The following is a 16,349-nucleotide window of genomic DNA, read 5'->3' on the forward strand; positions in this document are numbered from 1 at the left end:
GGACAGGCCTGAGAGGTGGTGGGTCTGTTGTGAACCTCCTGAGGTTCAACAAGACCAAGGGCAATGTGCTGTTCCTGGGCTGGGGCAATCCCAAGCACAAATCCAGACTGGGTGGAGAATGGATTGAAAACAGCCCTGAGGAGAAGGTCCTGGGGTTGTTGGTTGACAAGAAACTCGACACAAGCCAGCAATGTGTGCTTCCAGCCCAGAAACCAACCATACCCTGGGCTGCACCGCCAGCAGCGTGGGCAGCAGGGTGAGGGAGGGGATTCTCCCCCTCTATTCTGCTCTCATGAGACCCCACCTGGAGCCCTATGTTCAACTCTGGGGTCCCCAGCACAAGAAGGATGTGGACCTGTTGGAGTGAGTCCAGAGGAGGCCATAAAGATGACGAAGGGGCTGGAACACTCTCCTCTGAAGGCAGGTTGAGGGATCTGGGGGCATTCAGCCTGGCGAAGAGAGGGCTTCAGGGAGGCCTCATTGTGGCCTTCCAGTACCTAAGGGGGGTCTGAAGAAAGCTGGAGAGGGACTCTGTCAGGAAGTGTAGTGATAGGATGGGGGGATGGTTTTAAACTAACAGAGAGGAGATTTAGATTAGATATAAGAAGAAATTCTTTACTGCGAGGGCGGTGAGGCAGTGGAACAGGTTGCCCAGAGAAGCTGTGGATGCCCCATCCCTGGAAGTGTTTAAGGCCAGGCTGGATGGAGCTTTGGTCAGCCTGCTGTAGTGGAAGGTGTCCCTGTCCATGTCAGGGTGTCAGAACTAAGTGGGCTTTAGGGTCCCTTCCAACCCAAATGATTCTGTGATTCCATGCCATAACTGCATTTGTCCCCGCTCATCCTTTAAACACTCGCCGCTGACTCAGACTTCTTCTGGTCCTCGGTTACTTCTGTTTTCCGAGGCTTACTGAAAACGTAATGTCCAGAGAGATCATCAGCTAGGATCTTTTAAGGATCTCACTACGAACTCTTGCCTAGAACTGCTAATTTGAAGGTACTCATCTCTAGTAGTTGTTGTTCAACATCTGTAATTACCACGAGAAGAAAAACTAGAGAGTCAGTATGCATGATCTCTTCTATCTATATGGAAAGAACAAGCATTGCTTACAGAGTTTGACCTGCATTATTTTTGTGTTATTGTAATATGTCAGCACCGCTGCCAGGATATCGAGATTTTTTTTTACATCATGCAAATTAGTGAAAATTAGAATAAAGTGACACTTTATTGACTCTTTCTCATTTTCAAACCTTCGTAGGGGAAAGTCCACTAGATGTCCTACATGTCTTTGAAGGAGTCAAGAAACACTGGGACAAGGGTTGATATATTGTGCCTAGGCTTTCCAAAAGCTGTTAAGGCTTCTTTTATATAACTAGTTGAAATATAAAAAGCAAAGGATAGAAATAGGCATGCAGGCTCTATACAAGGTGGAGATTGCCAGTGGTAGGCTACAAGGTAGTTTCCAGGTGAAGAAGGACAGAATTAAAGAGAGGCAGGTGTTGGGAGGGTTGTCAGGAGAATATAATGGGAGTCTTGAGAAAGTATAGAGAAATGGGATGAGTTCTTGTTCTTTGCCTTAATGTGAGAATTAAGCTTGCTGACAGATCTCATTGACTGTCCCTTAACTCCAGAAAACAAAATACCACTTCCACACAGCGTGCAGCTCTGGAACTCTTTGCAGCAGTGGGTGGAGATTAAAGGCTCCAAAAAGAGATTAGGCAAAATTCACGGCAGCTATGTTCCTCAGGCTTAATAAAGTAATGGTTCTGAAACCCCCTCAGCTGAGGGGAAGAAAGAAGCCTTTGCTAGCACAGCCTTTGTTCAGAGCTGGTGCCTCTGGTGCTAAGGATTAAGCCGAAGAACAATGGCCATAACGATGCCACGTCTTTACCAGCGCCCTGAGTGAGAACGGATGCAATCTTTCCACTGACTTCCCTCTGCAGCTGTACCATGTTCTTGGCACATAATGAATCAGCAACATCTTATTCATCTATATCAGGCCTAAAGTTCCCTCCCCACCCACTCTTCATATTATTTCCCAGGTTGGAGGATGCCATGTTAGCAGTACTCCTGTTTCTTGTTACCGAATCCTAGAGTAATAGGCAGTCTTTTTCTAAGCCAGATCTGAACGAGACAGTAGCAGTGCCTTTTGGCTCCTCAGCTGTCGTGCTTAAAACTCGAGGACCACCCCCCAACTCCGGCCGTTGTTCCCCACAGCTCCTCTTAGGTAGTTGGTGTGATGCGGATATTTTCCTTCTGTAGTAGGAGTGTAAAGTTTGAGGATTAGCAGGCAGAAATACAAATGATCCTCCCTGACTTGCTGTGGTAGAAATTCTTGTAGTTCTTGCAGTGACACCATCCTCTGTGGCCAAGTCATATGTGAAACAGTACTTTGGAGCCTAAGTTACAAAACTGAAACTGCTGATCCATCGTGTCACACCTTAACGTTATGGTTGGGGTAAGTCTGTACACAACCCATCTCCGGAAAGCTCGTTATGAAGAGTGAAGGTTTCCTGTGCTCCCTGCTGCCTTGATGTCCCCAAAGCACAGATCTGTAAGTACAGATCAAGGGATCTAAGAGAAGCAGAAGGAGACTTTTTTTTTCCAAAAATGACAAAAAGAAAGGGAAGGTGAAGAATTGGAGAAGCCCAACATGAAGGGGTCTTAATAAAGCTTGGGTAGCCTCGATTCTGACACTTCTTAACTGTGTTCAAAGCAGGCACCATCTGCTTCAGAGAAATAGGCTTGACCTGACTGCTTACCTCACAGGCGGACAGACAAAACTTGCATCCATTTTTCCCTTGCTGTGCCTGGTGCCAGTAAGTGCTCTCCCCTGCTGTCTTCGTCATCTTTAATTGGTACCCATGCTGTCTGTGAGCTGCCTCTTTTCCCTGGAGCTGTGAGTATAGCTCTGGCTTACCCTGTATTTTCTCAGCACTTGGTTGCAGAGCTGGGGTTCCCTGGAATGGTGGGACAGCAATTTGTTGTGCAAGCGTTCAGAGTAAAAATGTCTGTCCTGTGCTGTGCCAGTGAAGTTGGTTCCCTGCGGTGTCAACAGAGCCCTGGTCCATGTGAATGGGGAAGGGGCACCTGGGGTTCTTGCGCAACACAGATGGCTTTTGTCCCTGGAGGGGACAGCGCTGTCCGGAGAGAAGTGACATGTGCCAGGCATCACAGAATCATAGAAACACAAGGTTGGGAAGTGCTACCATCCTCCTATCACCAATACTACCCACTAAGCTACTAAATCGTATCTCGCAGCACCTTGTCCAGGCGCTTCTTGAACACTGCCAGGGACGGTGACTCCACCACCTCCCTGGGCAACCCGTTCCAGTGCCTGGCCGCTCTTTGAAAGAAAAAGTTTTTCCTGATGTCTAAGCTAAATCTCCCCAGGTGCAACTCGTTGCCATTTCCTCGAGCCCTATCATTAGTTCTCTGAGAGAAGAGGCCAACCCCCTCCTCATCACAGCCTCCCTTCAGGAAGTTGTAGGGAGCAATGAGGTCTCCCCTGAGCCCTCTCTTCCCCAGGCTAAACAACCCCAGCGCCCTCAGCCACTCCTCACGGGACTTGTGCTCCAGACGGCTCACCAGTTTTGTTGCCCAAAACAAAGGTGGGCAGGTGGAGACGTGGCCAGGTGAACCTAATTGTCACTAATGAAGGAACTTGTGTGGGTCTGGATGCTCAGGTAGGGTCCCTGCCCTTCTGAGTTCCCCTGGTTGGGCATGGTCTGGGTCTAGGAGCCCAGGCTGACCTGTGCTGGATTATGGCTGTGAGCCTCTTGCTGGTAGCTACTGGCCATCAAGGAGGTGGCATTGCTGAGGTCCCCGTTTGTCCTAACACGCAGGGATCAGTGCAGGAGTGGCAGTCTTCACGCTAGGATTTGGCTGTGCAAACCATTATCATAAATGGCTTTCTTTGAAGGTAACTAGCAGCTTGTGGGAGTTCCTGATTTCAACAGCCTTGTTTTGTTTTTATTTAAATAAAAGAAAAAAGGGAAAAAAATCCACATTAGGGGCTGTCATCATCTGTCCATCCCCCCCCCCATAGCGCTGCAGGGGAGTTAGGGACATGTCCTGCTGATGAGTCCGCGGGGGCAGCAGTGCCAGCGTGATCGGCCTGCCGGGGGAGCTGCAGCTGGTGCTGTCCCAGCTGCTTGGCCCTGGAGGTGCCTGTGGGGAAGGACTGCGTGCCTGCACGGCTGCGTTACGCTGGGGCAAGGGGGAGCTGAGTGAGGAGTTCCCTCTCAGAGGTTTTTGGATCGTTCAGAATTAATTGCACCTCCCTGGGTGGCACTTCCTGGAAATACTTTTGATACGGGAATCTGTATAAATCTACATGGAATGGCTGTGGAGACCTTCTGATGAACGTTGTTTTCTGGGCCCTGCTACTGCTCTGCGTGGCGTTTCAGCATTACAGCTTCGTTAACTGATCCCCCTGTTCCTCTTAAACTGACAACCTGGGCAGTTAAGTCCTTGTGAGAGGTAACGCACAGATGCTTCTCTCTAACTCACAGTTATTTGAGAGATGACTTTCCATTTATTTGCATTTTTTCAGTAGCAGATAAGCTAAAAACTCTAACAAACATAATTGTATTGCAAGTATAACTCATAAATGAAAGGCAAGAAGCGGGCAAATACAATTATCTCCTCTGTGCATTTGTGCAACACAGGCCAAAGGTGCACCAAATGACTACACCTTGAACATAAATTATTGTGTGAAACTAAGGGTTATACAGCAAGGCTTCTAGAATTATTTCTTTTCAGAGAAAAGTTGTATTTGAACTTCAGAGAATAAAAATCAGTCATGGGGAAAACATAAATTAGCTAACCGTTCTGCATAAAATACGGTAATGCCACAAATCTCTAAGCAAATACATTCTTGGGCTTTTCTGTTTTCAGTCAACAGATCCAGGTGCAGCAGGGGTATGAATTAGTTGATTCTCCTGGCAGTGCTGTGAGAAAGGGAAGAAGAGTCATACTTCAAGGGTTTCCATGCTTGCTTGCATTTCAAGTAAGGCTTGCTGACGCTGGCGTGCAGACCCCCGTCTGCACTGGACCTGCTGCTACCGAAGGAGCTCTTGCCAGTGGTCACCGCAGCTGGTGGCAGAGGGGATGCATTCCGGTGTCCTACCTGCTCCAGCTCCTTGTCTTCTGTGTGGAGGGCCATCAGGATCCTCTCTCGCCTCCGCGTGCCCTTCCCCCTTTCAGCGTAGTTCAGCATTTCTTCTTGTGAAATAATTCCCTTTCTTTTCAGCAGTGTGCTCGGAGGCAGCCCCAGCCAGATTGGCTGACTGGCACAGAGCCTGGAAGAGTCTTTAATTGTGGTGGCATCTGCTCATCAACCTACTCCGAGTCAGGTGCTCGAGAGCACTGTTTGGGACGCGTGGGTGAAATCCACAATGGGCAGCAGGCTCCGTCTGCCAGCACCGCGCGCCTGCGGAGCTGCACAGAGCAGGGGCTGCAGCACTGCGCTTCCCCCTGCCTGGGAGCTGCCCCTGGCGCTCGCCCCGGCACCGCAGCTCGCCCCGCTGAGCCCTGCCGGCTGGGGTTCTGCGCTGTCCCGGCACTGGCTTTGCCTGTGGGGTGGCGCGGCTCTCCCATGGGTCTGCCAAGGCTTATGGTCCAGCTTGCTTCAGGAGGAGGAGGCTGCCCGACATTTCTGTTGACCGAGAGCATTGTCTGCATGTGGTATCTCTTCCAGAGCGGTGAGGCAGTTCAAAAGGCAATGAATCAGTACTCCCACCAGGGACTGCTGAAACAGACGGGGCCTCTGTGAGCCTTCCTCGTGGGTGCGTTGGCATGAGAAGTGTCCACGTACTGGAGAAGGCACAAGTACAGGCCCCAGCCTTCTCCATTCCTGAGACCCCATCTCCTCTGACTTGTGTATTACTCATTTCAGTGTGAAATTTCAGTTTGGAAGGTTGTGTCCATTTGAAATCCTCCTTCTTGACTAGCACAGGGTTGAACTGTTATTTCCCTTCCTCAGTTCCTGTATGGTTTGCTATGACCTTGACCTCTCAGGTGGTTTGATGTAGCTCTTGGGTGATAACCGTATTGTCCCAGCTGCTGCATTAAATCATTTAAGAGATCATTTTCCAAAATCTGGCTCCTTATGCTTCACCCAGTGCAGGAATCTGCTGTGCTGGCCCAAAGTGTTCTCAGCCTGCAGCCACTGGGGGGTGGGGGGGTTCTGGTTGCAAGGAGCAGCCCTTTGTTTGGCTGCCATGGTGCGTTTCTGTCGCCAACGTCAGCCTGTTAACCTGGGAGAATTTCTGCTGCTACGGTGCCCATTGTGGTACAGGAACAGTTGATCAAAAATAGTGATGAAAGAGAAACTGCTGCCAGTAACGAGAGAGACATAAACCTTGCATTTAATAAGATTAAATGTAATATTTAGAAGTATAGTTCTATCATTCTGTAGAAATAAAAAGGTATTTTTCACACATTCAGAAAGCAAAATCTGGGTTTCAACTAGAAAAAATAACTCTGTCTGAGCTGAGAGGACTGGGCTAACCCAGGTGCTGGGGCTGCGGGGGAATGGCGCTCAGGCTTCCTGCCCCTCGCTGGCCCAGCAGGGCCCTCTATCCAGGCAGTCTGCGTGAGCGCTGCTTCTCTCCTGTGACCGTCTCTTTGGCACGTCGAGACTTCTCTTGGCCTGTCATGGGATATTGGCATTCTTGTATTTTCATTTTCTGTACTGGACAGGCTTACCTAGAAAAAAAAATATTTGTTACCTTTACGGGCGCTCTGCAGCACAGCCTGAGTGCAGGCTGCATCCATCTACCTGCTCCTGCTTTCCAGGCTGTCGCTTTTCAGCGTTTTCTGTTCCCTGCTCCTGGTTCCCTGCTCGTGCCGCTGTGTGCATCGCAAGGAGCCCCCGCAGCCCTGCACGCACAGCTCCTCCTGCAGAGCCACCCTGGGAGCCAGGGGCTCTACCTCCTCTTGCTCCGTCCCCTAAATATAGAGCCTCCCTCTCCACACCTATCTCCAGAGCATTCGCTCCTCTCCATCCATCAGCCTCAGCCCCTGATGCCTCCTTGACGGCTCCATTAAACACACACTCCACAGCAGCTATATTTAGCAGTCATGAAGAGAAGGAGCCTTTGGGCTGCGGACAGCCCATAAATCCAGCTCCCTTCACAAAATCACCATTCCTCTATCTGGAATGAGATCGATAGGGATGTTTGCAGATGAGGTACACGTGTCTGTGCATGCGTGGATGGGAGGCAGGAGATGAAGGAAGAGGAGGCACAGTGTGGTAGAGAAAGGGGAAGGAGAAAGGACTGAAGTGAAGGTGCGTGGGGACACGGGGAGTGGGGCTTTCTGGGGGCCCCTGGGAGCAGCGATGAGAGGCAGGAGGCGAGGGGAAACCTGCCTGGAGCAGGGCTCGTGGCGCTGCAGCAGCAGCGTGTTTGTCCCTGACGGGGACCGAAGGGGGCTGTGGCTGTGTCTGCGCTGAGACCCTCTGCGTACCACGAGGCAGAGGTGGACGTGCTCACCTCAGCTGTCGTGGTCTGCTCAGCTTGCGCTGTCCCAGTACCTCCACAAGGGCCTGCCCACCTGTCCCGCTTCACTACCCCCTTCCCGTTTTTATTACATCCGTGTCAACTCGTTACTGTGGGTACAGCTCCTTCGCAGGCACGTTGGCCTTGGGTGTCATCCTGGTGCTTTCGGTGGATCTTAGGCCCCCGCAGCGCTCCCTCGCTCCCTCCGTGGGAAGCGTTGCGGGATCCCCGCGGTGCTGATGGCGTGCAGGTGGAGCTGGGGCTGCTCCCTGCTGCTGGGGCTGCTCCCTGCTCCTGGGGCTGCTCCCTGCTGCTGGGGCTGCTCCCTGCTCCTGGGGCTGCTCCCTGCTGCTGGGGGCTGCTCCCTGCTGCTGGGGCTGCTCCCTGCTGCTGGGGGCTGCTCCCTGCTGCTGGGGCTGCTCCCTGCTCCTGGGGCTGCTCCCTGCTGCTGGGGGCTGCTCCCTGCTGCTGGGGCTGCTCCCTGCTGCTGGGGCTGCTCCCTGCTGCTGGGGCTGCTCCCTGCTGCTGGGGGCTGCTCCCTGCTCCTGGGGCTGCTCCCTGCTGCTGGGGCTGCTCCCTGCTCCTGGGGCTGCTCCCTGCTCCTGGGGCTGCTCCCTGCTCCTGGGGCTGCTCCCTGCTCCTGGGGCTGCTCCCTGCTGCTGGGGGCTGCTCCCTGCTGCTGGGGGCTGCTCCCTGCTCCTGGGGCTGCTCCCTGCTCCTGGGGCTGCTCCCTGCTCCTGGGGCTGCTCCCTGCTGCTGGGGCTGCTCCCTGCTCCTGGGGCTGCTCCCTGCTGCTGGGGCTGCTCCCTGCTCCTGGGGCTGCTCCCTGCTTCTGGGGCTGCTCCCTGCTGCTGGGGGCTGCTCCCTGCTGCTGGGGCTGCTCCCTGCTGCTGGGGCTGCTCCCTGCTGCTGGGGGCTGCTCCCTGCTGCTGGGGCTGCTCCCTGCTCCTGGGGGCTGCTGGGGCTGCTCCCTGCTCCTGGGGCTGCTCCCTGCTGCTGGGGCTGCTCCCTGCTGCTGGGGGCTGCTCCCTGCTGCTGGGGGCTGCTCCCTGCTGCTGGGGCTGCTCCCTGCTGCTGGGGGCTGCTGGGGGCTGCTCCCTGCTGCTGGGGCTGCTCCCTGCTGCTGGGGGCTGCTCCCTGCTGCTGGGGGCTGCTCCCTGCTGCTGGGGCTGCTCCCTGCTCCTGGGGCTGCTCCCTGCTCCTGGGGGCTGCTCCCTGCTGCTGGGGGTGCTCCCTGCTGCTGTGGGTGCGGTGCGGTGCGCAGCTTCCCGGGCAGCCCGCCGGCCCTGCCGGGGCTCCTGGTGCCGCCTTCCCTCGGCGGCTGCCGCGTGCTCTTACCGCGGTGGCGGAGGCCGGGCGTCCCCGTCCGGCGTTAGGGGCTGGCAGTCCGCCGCCGCTGCGGAGGGTTACGAGCGAGGTGCGAAGCTGCCTCGGCTGATTTCCAGCCGCAGGAGCGGGGTCGTCGCCCCCCCGGCCGCCCGGCAGCTCCGCGCCCCCAGCCCCTGCGGTCCCCGCCGCGCTGCGGCAACCCCCCGGGACCGCCCCCCCGGGACCGCCCCCCCGGGACCGCGGCGCCGGGGCTGGGCGGGAGGGCGCCAGCCCGGAGGACTCGCGGGGCGCCCCCCCGCCGGCCGGGTGACGCCGCCGGGCCCTGCGCGCCCCGGGGCCGCCCGCGGACCGGGCTGGGGGGGCCCCGGCGCCGCCGTGGAGCGCGGGCGGCCCCTGCCGGCGGCAGCCCCGAGCCGCGGCCCCCCCGCACGGCACGGCACGGCGCGGTGCCGCGGCGTCACGGAGCCGTCTAGGCTGGAGGAGACCTCCGCGATCACCTGGTGCGACCTCTGGCCTAACACAAGTCCTCCACTGAACCGTATCGCTAAAAAATAGCGCAGGGGGATCGTGCAGGAATCGTGCAGGAATCGTACGATTACGTGTTATATCGGTAATTTACAGTAATTTTGCATCGATACAGTACGGTACGGCACAGTACGGGACAGTACAGAATGGAACGGTGCGGTACAGATCGGTACGGTGCGGTACGCGTGCTCGTCCCTACTGCTCCGTCACGTACCCTGCGAAGCTTGTGCAAAAATAGGAACTGGAAACGCGTGAGATGGAGCCAGAGAAAACACTTCTGAGAAAGTTTTTTGCAATGCTGCAAAAACCACGTTACTGCCACGCCATGCTGGCTTGTCGCGCACACCCCGCTTCGGAGGCCACTGAGGCATGCCTGGAGGTGTCTGATGTGGTGGGAAGGAAAGCCGGAGCCATGGCACGGGGCGCTACTCGGCAGGGACGTGATAAGGCTGCTCTTCAGCTCTTCTGAGATGACAAAGAAAAATCTAAAAAAATAAAACAAAAAGAGGACATCAGAAAGAAAAAATCTAAAAAAATATACAAGGCTGTGTTTGGCAAATCCATATCTACGCTTTGGTGAAGGTACTTGTTGGTTTAACCTTGGCAGTAGTAAGCGTGCTTTGTGCGTGCAGTGGAAGCGCATGCTGAGGGCGAGGTTCGCCCCCGAGCAGGACATCTTTGTCGAAGTACATGCCTCGCACCCCGCCGCACAAGCCTCTTTGGGAGAGGAGATGCGAAGCCGACCTCCAGACGCAGCCTCCAGTAGCGGAGGACAGCCTGCGCCTGCTGGGGAGCTGCGAGGGTGCAGGGAAGCGTGCTGGCTGTGGCACGGCAGCTGCTGATGCAGCGGGGGCTGTCACCTGTCCCCACGGCGGGCGGCTGGCGTTGTGACCTCTGTAGCAGCAATTCCACTTACCGGCTTAGGACAGCGGTGATGGTTCCTTCTGATCGCAAGACCAGGGTAAAAGCTCTGAAAGTGCATCCTGTCCTGAGTTTAAAACAAGCCTCCTTAGGCTGACAGCGTTGCAATGGCAGTAAAAACTCCTGCCCCTCTACTTTTGTAGCCCCTTCTTGCTGGCTTTTGTCATTCCAAAATGACAATTCCAAAGCAGGTGAAAGCAAACATCTATTTTGTGTTGTTTCTGCTTTGGGTGCAAACAGCTTGTGTCCCTATTGAAGAGAAAAATGTTTTACTCTTCGTCTCTTCTCCTTCCCCCTTCATTCTGTCCCCCTTTTGACTGCCCTACTCAGTCTGCTAAAAGACATTCCCTAGCTGCATCAGATCAGCAGCCTGCCTGATGTAGCCGCTAATGCAGTGAACAACACCAAGTGCTTCAAAAGAATGTAGTGACAAAGGCAAATGGAGTGACCTGATGGTTTGGTGTCCTGCCACCACCCTAGTGTAGCCGTGTGTGAGCTGGTTCAATGTGATGTTCTCAGTCTGGTTGGCGCAAGGCCTCAATTGCTCCCTGCAGCTTGAGTCTTGCATATTAATTCTGGGTCGTGCAAATAACTTCATTTTTGGTAGTGTGATGCAAATTTCTTCTGGGTTAGGAAAATGGTAACTGGGAATGTCCAGCTTAAATTCTTACACTGTTAAATGAAATACTTAACTTAAATTCTCCCTGTCACCTTTCAGCCAGTGGCTGCCAGCCACATTACGATGGCTGCAGTGGCATCCGTGTCCACTAGCCATGACTCAAGCTGCCTTTCCTCAGCGGCCAGCAGCCTGGAGGCCCAAGCATCTCTTCTCTTGTCAGCTTTGGAGTTCTCTGGGTGCCTACCTGTGGGTTCCTGTATTTGCCCTGAAGTGTCAGGTCAGGCTGGCAGCTTCTCTGGCTTTTTCCACCGTTCTGAGGCAAGCAAGTAGACTCTGGAATTGTTACACCCAAAAGGGGATATTTGGGCCATGTGTGGCCTGAAGAGCCCAACGCGCTGACTTCGGCCGAAGAGCCGCTGGGGCAGTGCTGCTGGTTCACACGGGAGGTAGCAGAAGCCTCTCTGGGTTCCTGGCTTTCCTTCCTCGTAACTCGGAGATCTCAGTGACCGCCTGAGGAGATGAAGGCTGACTGGAGTTGTTACCAATTTTTCTGTGGCAACTGCATCCACATTGCTTGACATGCCTAAAATTCAAGTGGCCAAACAGAGCAAAGGGACAAAATCTGGCAGCTCCCTTGGGACATGGAGTATGTCTTTGCCTTACTGGGGCTGGTTCTCCTCTTTGGCCCTACTTTGGAGTTTGTCGAGATTTGATGCTTCAGCGTGGTATATTAAAATCTCTGGGTTCAGAAGTCCTAGCGAAGAGATCTTACGTTCACTGATGCTGTTTGTGTGCATATGGGACTGTACCCGAGTATGCATGGGACTGATCACATTGACACGTCTGCACGCAGATTATTGCGTGTTTATTAATTAATGTTTGCATGAAAGCGAGGTTCACTCTGTATACATATAGAGAAAACAGAGGTAATGATAAGTGTTCTTTTAGCTCTCAGCTTTGTGATGTGTCTTTTCTCTTTTAGAAACCAGAGAAGACAGGACAAAGCGTCTCTTCCGACATTATACTGTGGGCTCTTACGACAATTTCACCTCTCACAGGTAAGCATCTTTGCTTTGTGATTATAAGGAGATTCATTTCCATGGAAAGAACATCTCATTTTTCTGACTGTGCAGTATGTGTCATGTTAATTTTATGGGAAGGAAACTTTCTGGTTGTTTCTGTCAATTCATTTGTAGTCTAAACTGTAAGTCCTAGATGAGGCTTGCTTGCATAAAATGTTGAAACTGAACAGGGCAGTTTGGCTTGTGTTTTAGTTTAGAAATAAGTGTTCTGGAGGTTTTGTGGTGTGCTCCGGGAATTGAAGGAAATGGTTTGGATGCAGATCTGGGATTATGGCTCCCTTATGAAGGGGAAGAGGATGGTGCTGTGCAGGCGATAGCATGCAGACTGCAGTCACTTGAGCCCCTTGGCAGTACTGAATGTGCTCTCTGGACTACAGGGATGTTCACCTGGGGTGTTCAGGTATGTGGCAATCACAGAATGTTAGGGAGTGGAAGGGACCTTGAAAGATCATCGAGTCCGATCGGGTGTACTCACTTTGGCAGGGAGACTGACGTTTGGGAAAATGGTCAGGCTTGATACTGAAGTAAGCTTGGAATTACCATGAAAGCAGGGGTGGTGCTGCTCTTTTGTATGTCGTCTTGAGCACGTGTGGCTGGTGGACATGTTTGTAGGAGACTGAGCTGTAGGAGTGGCTCTACTTTTTGGATTCAAGAGTGTGCTTTTGACACGGCTTGTGTGTGATGTGCTTGAGGGGTAGATGTAGGGTTACTCTGTGTAATGCACTCCCTACTTGCAGTCAGGCTTCATTGCTATTTCAAACTGTTGGTCATTAAAGTAATTGGATGGGCATTATTGCTTATGAAATAAGCATGAATGACGTGAAAGGAGCAAATTGTGATAATTCATTATGCAAAATTAAGTTATCCTGAAGTCTTTGAGTTTACCAGCAAAGCAGTGAATGTATTCTTTGTTCTGAGCTACTTCTCCTAAATCTGTCTCCATGGCTCTCAACACTTTTTTACTCAAAGTTATGGGTGTAGCTTGTTTGGATTTTCAAAAATCCTGTGACATGCTTCTTCAGAGCTGTTTATATTCTTAACTGATCATGGGACAAAAGAGAAAATGCTGCTATGACTCAGAAAACAGCGAAGAATAAGAATGGAGAGGGAAAAACACTAAATTTCCATCATAGCCAAATGCTACACGGAACTCAGAGAATCTGTGCTGGGGTCACTGGTTGCACTAGGTCTTGAAAAGGGCAGGAAATAGGTCAAAATTTGCAGATTATTCAAAATTCGTAAGGAAGACAAGGGCAGATGGATGAGATTGCATCAAGCTGGGTCAATAAACAGTGGGATAATAGAATAAATTTATTTTGCAACATGAAAGACAGCACACATTCAAAGCAACGCTGCAAGGTACTCTTGCCTATTAAAGATTCTTCATGTCTTTGTAATTGCTTAGGAATAAAAGATCTGACATCACTGTGATATCACAGTAAAAATATCTTCGTTAATACTGAGGCATTCACAGAAAGCAAACAAGAGTAGGTCAGAAAATACAATTAAAGCTATTGTGTAGGAGGGCAATTGGAGAAGGCTCACCCCTGGATTTCCAGGGGAACCTGCTCTCAAGTCCGTGCTGTTGAACCTGCTTGGTTCCTTTCCACATCATTTATGCATGGTGAGCTAACAAAGTTACTGAACACTTCTAAGATTGCCAGGGTTGTAGAAAAAAAAATGGAGTTTAGTTGCAGAACAATTGCACAGTACTGAATATTGTGACACTGGGTACTGAGCGGCTAAACTCCAATACAGAAAATAAAAGATAATGCATACAAGCAAAAAAGTAGTAGTAGTATTTTGTGTTCAGTGGAGGTGTTGGACTGACTTCTCCTGCTCAGGAATAAGACTGGGGGATTACTTCAATTCCAGTCCAAACCTGGAAAAGGAAATTTAGTTTGTTAAGAAAGGAAAACAGGACAAAATGGAAAACATGAATATTAGTGTCTGTATAACTGTGTACTATGCAAGTATCTTGAAACCAGCATCCAGTTTTCATCTTTCAGGTGTATAGCATAGCTGTCAAAAAGCTGGCAGGGAAAACTAACAGGGGCTCAAAATAGTGAAACGTCTTCCATAAGGGTGAGACTGAATAGACTGAAACACTCGTGGTTAGAAGATGTTGGTGAAGGAGAAGGGTCTTGGTGAAAGTCCATAAATAAGTGATATGGAAAAGGTGAACCAGAGGTAGTTGATCTCCGTCTTTTCAGTGCAAGAACATGAGGTACTGAATGAAATAAGTACGTGGAATGCTAAAAGTGAACAAAAGGAGGAGGTTCTTCATGTAACATACAATTAAACCGTGCAACTCCTTGCTAAGTGACATTCAGAGTGCTAAAAATTGACACAGGTTCAGAAAGCAGCGGGACAAATCAGAGAAAGAAAAATCCATTGCAGGCTTCTGAATACGAAGAGATCGACTCTGACTCAGGAATTCAGTTAGTCATGCAGCAGCAGAGGTTAGGAGCACGTAGTGCGGAAGCACCGCGCTATGGTTACTCTATTGTAATTTCCTCATCATGTTCCGATGGTTAGCTGCTGCTAGGAAGTCAGGAGGATTCCTGGCCTGACCCTTGATGACTGTTGTGAACTGGGGGTGAAGCAGGCTTTTCTCTGAAGCCCAAAGTGAGGCTCCCCAGAGAGCAGATCTCAAGGCACGGCTGCCTTCTTGGCGTCCTGTGTGGCTGCTGAAATGGCTTTGTGTTCAGGCACCTGGCCGACAGTAGTCCTGTTCCCTGGCTTTGAACTCTTCACTCTGATAATAGAGGAAGCCTGGGCATCTGACCTGATTGTCTCAAGAGCAGACTTTAGCCTCTTCAGAGATCTGTGTGAAGGAATTCCATGGGATGCCATCCTGGGGAGAGGAGAGGTCCAGGAGAGCTGGCTGATGCTCCAGGATCAGCTCCTCCAAGCTCAGGAATGGTCCATCGGGACAAACAGGAAAACAGATGGGTCAGCAGGAGGCCGGTGTGGATGAACAAGGAGATCCTCACTAAATTCAGACAGAAGAAGGACGTGACCAAGGGGCAGAAGCAGGGAGAAGTGACGTGGGGGGTATACAGACACAGTGTCTGAGAGTGTTGGGACGGGGTTAGGAGAGCCGAAGCCCACTTGGAATTGAATTTGGCAAGGGAGGAGAAGGCAAACAGGACAGGATTCTGCAAGCCAAATCAGGGAATACTGGGGAAAACATTGGTCCCCTGCTGAATGAGGCAAGGACCTTAATGGCAAAGGGCAAGGAGAAGACCAAGGTACTCAGTGCCTTAGCCTTCACTGGTAAGGCCATCCTTCAGCAGTCGCAGCTTTTTTTTGAATGCTGCGGTATTGCCCACTCAGTCCGGGGCCCCTGCAGGGACCGGTGGTTGTCACAGACAAGTTGGGCACACGAGGACTTCTGAGTACGGCACTAAAAGAGAAAGGCATGATTTTGAACAAGAAAATGAGGCAGGCTTTTTGAGTGCCTTGGCCAGATAGAGTGCTGAGAGATGACACCCCGATTTCAAGCCAGGCCTTTCTGAAGTCCAGCTGAATCCACGCTGCTGGGTTTGAGTGCTGTCCTTTTGGTGTGCCTGGCACGAATTGCTGTAGCTTCAGAGCTCCTTGGCACCCATCTGCTCCTCTCCCTGCCTGTCCCCAAACTCACGCTTTCTCTCCCTGCTTCCTAAGGAAGGTGAATGTTTATGCAGCAAGAAGAGTTTGAATGAGCTGAGTGAGGCTGAGGAGCTTCCTTCTTTGCCTCAGTCCTCACTGGCAAGTCCTTCAGGAGCCTGGGGCCCCTGAAACCAGAAGGAGAGTCCGTGCCAAGATAGGCTTGCCCGCAGTGGAGGAGGATGAGGTTGGGGAATGTTTAAACAAACTGGGCATCCATGAGCCCAGGGAGCCTGACGAGATGCACCCGGGAGTGCTGAGGGATCTGGCTGATGGCATTGCGAGGCCGCTCTCGATTGTCTTTGAAAGGCTGTGTTGGTGGGGAGAGATTCCTGACGACTGGAAGAAAGCGAATGTCAGCCCTGTCTTCATGAAGGGTGAGGAGGAAGGCGTGGGGAGCTCTGTGCTGTCCTCATAGCAGAGGTGCTCCAGCCCTCTGATCATCCTCGTGGTAATAGAGGTGAGTGAGAGTAGCCAGCCTGGAATTGCGAAGGGGAAATGCTACTTTACCAAGCTGATGACTTTCTGCAATGAGGTGACTATCTCGTTGGGTGTGGGGAGAGCAGTGGGTGTTGTTTATCTTGACTTGAGCAAGGCTTTTGATACTTTCTTCCATAACATCCTCAAAGATGCACTGTCAAAGTGTATTTCCATAACTGGATAGCAAGGTGGATTGAAAACTGCCTGAATGACTGAGTCCGGAGGGTTGTGATCAGTGG

The 16,349-nt window shown here is 51.9% G+C and overlaps 1 protein-coding gene and 1 long non-coding RNA gene across 12 annotated transcripts in view; one reads left to right on the forward strand and one right to left on the reverse strand.

Moving 5' to 3' along the window:
* Positions 1-16,349, forward strand: part of SHANK3 (SH3 and multiple ankyrin repeat domains 3) — a 390,020-nt gene that overhangs the window by 249,554 nt on the left and 124,117 nt on the right. For all 11 annotated transcript variants that reach the window (XM_080596421.1, XM_080596428.1, XM_080596427.1 and 8 more), the window contains one exon: positions 11,880-11,955. In XM_080596421.1, the coding sequence (XP_080452547.1) occupies positions 11,880-11,955 (76 nt within the window). The remainder of the gene's footprint in view (positions 1-11,879; positions 11,956-16,349) is intronic.
* LOC308196878 lies at positions 5,687-9,113 on the reverse strand. The gene is made up of 2 exons (XR_013952451.1): positions 8,842-9,113; positions 5,687-6,709 (listed from the first exon to the last, which is right to left on the reverse strand). It is a non-coding gene; the product is annotated as an uncharacterized lncRNA (long non-coding RNA).

Source organism: Anser brachyrhynchus (assembly GCF_964034855.1).
Source record: "Anser brachyrhynchus genome assembly, chromosome: 1".
In the NCBI taxonomy this organism is placed as follows: Eukaryota; Metazoa; Chordata; class Aves; order Anseriformes; family Anatidae; genus Anser; species Anser brachyrhynchus.